Source organism: Mangifera indica, chromosome 20 (assembly GCF_011075055.1).
Source record: "Mangifera indica cultivar Alphonso chromosome 20, CATAS_Mindica_2.1, whole genome shotgun sequence".
NCBI lineage: Eukaryota > Viridiplantae > Streptophyta > Magnoliopsida > Sapindales > Anacardiaceae > Mangifera > Mangifera indica.
The window spans coordinates 4804565-4811056 of record NC_058156.1 but is presented as its reverse complement, the minus strand read 5'-3'; the positions used below and the strand labels follow the sequence as shown (position 1 = coordinate 4811056).

At 39.1% G+C, this 6492-nt stretch overlaps 1 protein-coding gene across 1 annotated transcript; it reads left to right on the top strand.

The window, feature by feature from the left end:
• Positions 1-748: 748 nt before the first annotated feature.
• LOC123204805 lies at positions 749-4460 on the top strand. The gene is made up of 3 exons (XM_044621601.1): positions 749-2242; positions 2512-2982; positions 4392-4460. The coding sequence occupies exons 1-3, from the start codon at positions 749-751 to the stop codon at positions 4458-4460; spliced, it is 2034 nt and encodes a 677-aa protein (XP_044477536.1).
• Positions 4461-6492: the final 2032 nt, after the last annotated feature.

The following is a 6492-nucleotide window of genomic DNA, read 5'->3' as shown; positions in this document are numbered from 1 at the left end:
ATGCAATTCATATCAACAACACAAAGACATGAGCAACAAAGAAGTTAAAAGAAAAAACAAAATATAGAGTTGTGATTGGTAACAACAGACATAAGCCAACAAAGAAAGTAATAAAAAGAATTTTAAAGCAAAGAAAAACAATAGTAAGCATAGATTTGTAATAGACATTAACAAACTAAACAAAACATCCTCAATCAAAGCAAGATAAGAGAGAAAATGCTCTCCCTTCTCTCTAGAATCTCACCCCCTTTTTAATAACCTTTTCAATCTACCATCATCTTCCTCCATTGGTTGGTGTCCCCTCCGGCACTAACCTCTAGCCCGGAGACCCATTTGGTCACCGGTATCCTCCATTCATGGCTGTCCTCTCTTTGTTTTCACTTTTTCGATTATCCTTCATAAATCTAGTTTGTAGCTTTTTTTCTGTCTTGTTCTCTTTGCCTTAGTTTTCATTTCCGTTTCATTTATCTTTGTCCCTTTCATTTTCTCTCTAGTTTATTGTTCACCATTGATAAACTTGGTTTTCCAGGTTTCTTTGTTCTTTCCTTCTTGGCGGTTTGCTTGTTTTTCCACTCAAATTCAAAATTTCAAGTTTTTCTTTCTTCTGTGGTGTTATTTCTATTTTGGTGTATACAGCAGACCACCTTTTCTCCTTCAGAGCTGGTTTTTCCATTTCGGAGGTCCTTGACTGCTGTGCCTTCTCTCTTGTCTTTCCTTGGCTGTTTTCTTTCCATTTTTGGCTTTCCTCATGGGAGAAGTTATGTCAAACAAGGAAAGCTCTTTGGCACACGTTTCCTCTTGCATGAAACATCATGATGGCCTTACTCTCTTGTCCAAGAATGCTGCTGGAAATGATTCTTTTATTTCCATCAAGGAGTCTTGCTTTGAAGGTTCCTCCCTTAATCTCTCCTCAACAAAGCTTCCTGAACAGACTTTTCCAGCATCCTCTTCCTCAGCTCCGGTTACTGAAGTTAAACGCTCTTGGAATAATTTATTCAAGGAGAAACAAGTATCAAACCTGAAGCTTGAGTACTTTCCTCCTTCAGAAATCCTTGCTGGAGGAAAGTACTCTATTTCCCCTCCTCTTGAAGTTGCGGATGAAGGTGCAAAGAGATGGGAGAAGTGTGCCATTGGTTTTTTCATGGGAAGAAGAATGTCTTTTCTCCTTGTCAAAAGGTATGCAATCCGTCATTGGTCCAACTATGGGCTTACTGATTTTATATCCACTGGAATGGGAGTCTATCTTCTGAAATTCAAGGATGAAGAAGGAATGATGAAAGTCTTAGAAGAGGAGACATGGATGATAGGTGGGCAGCCCCTCTTTGTTAGGAAATGGAAAAAGAATCTCTCAATGGTAGCGGAAAACATAAAGAAAATAGCAATGTGGGTAAAATTCTATGGAGTACCTCTGGAATATTGGAGCTTGAAGGGGTTTAGCCATATTGCTAGTGTCTTAGGTCGCCCCCTCTATGTGGATTCTGTTACAGAGGAAGGGAGTCGTTTGGAGTTTGCCCGTATTTGTGTGGAGATTAACGTAAACCATGATTTCCCGGAGAAATTGGAGCTTGTACTGCCATCAAAAGAAAGAGTTGATATTCGGCTGGAATATGCATGGAAACCTTTAAAATGCAAACTGTGTAATATGTTTGGTCATGGAAATGAAGAGTGTAAAAGGAGAGTGGAAAGAGGAGAAGCGGAAAAAGGAAAGTATGGCTTGTATAAAGGAAAAAAGGTGAGTAGTAAGGAGGATGCCTCGGATGCAAATGTAGGCATGGCAACTTCTGAAATTCAAAATACGGCTGGAAATAACAATGGAAATGGTAGACTAAACTTAATGATCCCTAGGAGGAAGCTAGAGGAGGGGAAGAAAAAAGTTGACAATAGTATGGCGAAGATGAATAATAACAAATTTGTAGCCTTAGCCACAATTGAAAACATTGAAATGACAGCAGCTCAAGATGTAGGGGAGACTGCCGTGTTAGATGAGTCACATGAGGAATTAGGCCCTTCAAATAGATTGGAACCTACGAATGGTGCATCTTCCAGTTCCGTGATATCTAGAGTGGCTGATCTATCAAGTGTGGAGCAGATGGAGGAAATTCTTACAAAAGATGGAAATTCGGATCAAGAGCTTTGTGAATCTCCAGCAATTAACCACTTTGGAGGCAAAATTAAGGTTGATGAGGTGGATTTCAAAAGGGAGAAGGGTGATACTCTTAGCAAATTGCAACGGAGGAGATTGGTGAGGCAAAAACGAAATGCTTCCCCCATCAATTCTCTCAAATGACTAATATAGCTGGCTGGAACATTAGGGGCCTAAATGCTCCTATCAAGCAAAGGGAGGTTAGTAGTTTCATTTTGCAAAATAAAATTGATATTATGGCTGTTCTTGAAACAAAAGTACGAAGCACTAATGTCAATAGAGTATGTTCTAGCATTTGGGAAGGTTGGGAACATTGTAGTAATATGAGTGATGGTTCTATAGGCAGAATTTTGATTGGTTGGAATAAGGCCACTATTAATCTCAATGTTATTGTGAATGATGGTCAATATATACATTGTGAGGTGAAGCTTGTTAAGGAGAATTCTAGCATTGGCTTGACAATAGTCTATGGCAGCAATAATCCTATGGAGAGGAAGGTTCTTTGGCGAAATCTCATAAATCAATCCCATATGATGCAAAATACACCTTGGATCATAATGGGAGATTTCAACACTATCAAGAACCCTCTAGAAAAGATTGGTGGGGCACCTTGGGGTAATTACTACTGTGAAGACCTTAAAAATTGCATGAGGGAAGCTGAATTGGATGACCTAAGGTTCATGGGCCATCTCCTAACTTGGAGTAACCGTAGTGAAGGAGGAAGAAGGATTGCATGTAAACTTGATAGGGCTCTTATCAATGATTCTTGGAAGGATGTATTCCCAAATGCCATGGCTCATTTCCTCAACCCCTCCATTTCCGATCATTCTCCATGTTTGGTGAGAATTGGAACCATAGAAGATTGTAGAAAAGTTCCTTTTAAATTCTACAATATGTGGACACACCATGAAAACTTTCTCAATATTGTTGCTGAAGTTTGGAACCAAGAAGCACAAAGCAGCCCCATGTTCAACGTGACAAGCAAACTTAAAAAGCTGAAAGTTGAGTTAAAAAAATTCAATAAGGAATACTTTGGCCACATTTCCGAAAGAGTGTTAGAAGCTAGGAAGCAACTTGAAAACGTCCAAGAACTACTCCGAATAAACCCCTTGGATGAGGATCTTGCTCAAGAGGAGAAGATGAGTTTAGAATCCTATAGATCCCTTTCTTTAGCTGAGGAATCTTTGGCTAGACAAAAATCAAGAGTTCATTGGCTTAAGGAAGGTGATCAAAACACAAAATTCTTCTTCAAGAGCATCAAAGGTAGAAGAAATAGAAACTCTATCTATGGGATCCAAAGGGAGAATGGAACTTTTGTTAATAACATGGAGGAAGTAAAGGAGGAATTTGTGGATCACTTCAAATCTGTCCTAAATGTAAGGGAGCATTCAAATTTAAACCTTGATCAGCTCAAAAAGATAATCAAATTCCGGCTTGGAAGTGGGGAAAAGGATATGCTCATTAAAGAAATTTTAGCGGAGGAAATCAAAGAAACCATTTTTGCCATGGATAATAACAAGGCCCCGGGTCCGGATGGATATGGTGCATGTTTCTTCAAGGCAGCATGGAACATTGTTGGGGATGATGTTATAAAGGCCATTAAGCACTTCTTCAAAACAAGCCACCTTTTAAAAGAGGTAAATTGTACTATCCTTGCACTTGTTCCTAAAGTTTCTAATCCTTCTTTTTGCAAGGATTTCAGGCCTATTGCTTGTTGCAATACTTTGTACAAATGCATCACTAAAATCATGGCAAACCGACTCAAAGCCATTCTGCCGCAATTCATTAACAAAGCTCAAGGTGCCTTTGTGGGAGGCCGTAGCATTGGTGAAAACATCCTTTTATGCCAAGAGCTTATGCACAACTACCAAAAGGACACTCATGGAAAGAAATGCGCCATAAAGATTGATATTATGAAGGCTTATGACACTTTAAATTGGGATTTCTTGCTTGCTGCCCTTGTGTCCATTGATATGCCGCAAACATTCATAAATTGGATTAGGACGTGCATCACTAGTCCTATGTATTCGGTGGGCCTAAATGGTGAACTTGTTGGCTTCTTCAAAAGTGCTAGAGGATTACGGCAGGGGGATCCTCTCTCTCTGCACCTTTTTGTCATTGCCATGGAGGTGCTATCTTGCATGCTTAGTGAACTTAAGGAGAATGCTCAATTTAGCCATCATTGGAAGTGTAAGAAAAATAATATCACTCACTTATGTTTTGCGGATGACCTCATGATTTTTTGTAGGGCGGATGTGCATTCCATATCTCTGATAAAAGGGGTATTAGAGTGCTTTCACTCTTGGTCCGGACTTAGAACTAATCAAACAAAGAGCAATATCTATCTCTCCGGAGTCAATAATGCTGAAGCGGAACATCTTAAATCAATCCTTGGTATTGAGTTTGGCACTCTCCCATTTAAATACCTTGGTGTACCTATGATTTCTTCCAAGCTAAGGGTTGATGATTGCAAACCCCTAATTGACAAGATTGTGGCTAGGATCTCCTCTTGGAAAAGTAAGTTCCTCTCATATGCTGGAAGACTTATTCTCATCAAGGCTATCCTCTTTAGCATCCAAGTATATTGGTCCTCAACGTTTATCCTTCCCGCAAAAGTACACAAGGTAATTGATGGCTACCTTAGAAATTTCCTTTGGAGTGGTGACATATCCTGTAGCAAGAAGGCAAAAGTTGCTTGGGATGATATTTGCCTTTCAAAAGAAGAAGGGGGTTTGGGCATAATGAAAAGCAAATCTTGGAACAAGGCCGCAATGATGAAGCATGTATGGAAACTCCTTCAAAAGTCTGGAACCTCTTTATGGGCAGATTGGATCAATGATAATCACCTTAGAAACAAAAGCTTTTGGAAGGTTAAACCAAATGGCAATTGTTCTTGGGTTTGGAGGAAATTACTTTTGCTTAGGGAGAGCACCAAAGGAAAAATCCAGAAAATTGTAGGAAATGGGTAGAATACTCACCTTTGGCATGACAATTGGCACCCTTTAGGACCCCTCATTGACAAATATGGTCCTAGGGTGGTTTATGACTCAAGACTTCCGTTGCATTGCAAAGTCAAGGAGGTGATTGAGGAAGGTGTATGGAAATGGCCTTTGACAAATTCTACAGCCCTCTTGGAAATAAAAACTACCATTATTCCTCCTCCCTCTCATGGTGATGATATCCTATGGTGGAAGCCTAGCACAAATGGTAAATTCACTATCAAATCAGCTTGGAATAGCATAAGGGTTTCAAAATCTAAAGTTCCATGGCATAGTATTATTTGGTTCAAAAGACATTTTCCAAGACACTCTTTCATTGTATGGATGGGTATCAAGGGTGGTATGAAAACCAAGGATAAGTTTCATAATCTCGGCATCATCCCTAGCAATGTATGTGGTCTTTGCAATTTGGCTCCGGAAAGCATGGATCATCTTTTTTTCCAATGCCCCTATTCTGCCGCAATTTGGAATCATATTGCTAATCTTTGCCACTTGGATAATCCCCCTCAACCATGGAGCACTCTTGTTCCTTATTATGCAAATAAATGGAAGGGCGACTCTCTTCTCCACATCATTTGTAAGCTTTGTTTTGGAGCCACTATCTACCACATTTGGTGTGAACGCAACCATGTTCTCTTTGGTAGTAGCAAATCTCCGAAAGATAGGATCATTGCCGCCATCAAGGATTGTGTGAAGGCTAGAGCTCATTCTTTATCAAACATTCCAAGCTCATGCATAAATGACTCCATTGCATTGATTTGGGACTTGCCAAACTCAATATTCCATTAACTCTTTGAGTTCCGAATATTGTAAAGAGTTATGCCTTGTGTTTCTTGTATCTAGATTTCTTGAGTATTTTGTTTGGTTGTGTAGCTTTAGGACAGTTTGCTCCCTTTAGTACTTGTGTTTGTGATGTATCTTTGGATCTCTTTGTTCCATTGTTTGAATGTTTTGAGCTTCATGTTGTTTCGACATAACCTAGGGGCTTGTCCTAGGTATGCTTGTGTTTAAGCTTAATCTAGGGGTTTGTCCTAGATAGGCATTTGTACATTCCTTCTTTGGTATAAAATTATTATTACTTACCAAAAAAAAACTAAACAAAACAAAAGGACAAGTTGCATTAAACATCAAAGGAAGGAATAGTAATCACAAATCTATGTTTAGGGTTTTAGGTCATTGCTAACTGACAGCGTAACCTAATTAAAAATTTTAAAAATTATCAAAGATCCTAAAACCCATCCAAGATATCCATTTTAATGCATAGATTCATGAACATGTTAAACACATGTAGGGTGTTTAGAAATTATACCTGCATTGTTAGTTCCTCTAAGACTTCAAGTGGCTATGTAA

What these genes read in the sequence shown, in the direction of transcription:
- LOC123204805 (XM_044621601.1), top strand. Translation starts at nt 749, where the DNA reads ATGGGAGAAGTTATGTCAAACAAGGAAAGCTCTTTGGCACACGTTTCC. An exon ending in AATTGCAACGGAGGAGATTG is followed by an intron (nt 2,243 to 2,511) that starts GTGAGGCAAAAA and finishes GGTTGGAATAAG; the next exon opens with GCCACTATTAATCTCAATGT. An exon ending in CCGATCATTCTCCATGTTTG is followed by an intron (nt 2,983 to 4,391) that starts GTGAGAATTGGA and finishes GATTTTTTGTAG; the next exon opens with GGCGGATGTGCATTCCATAT.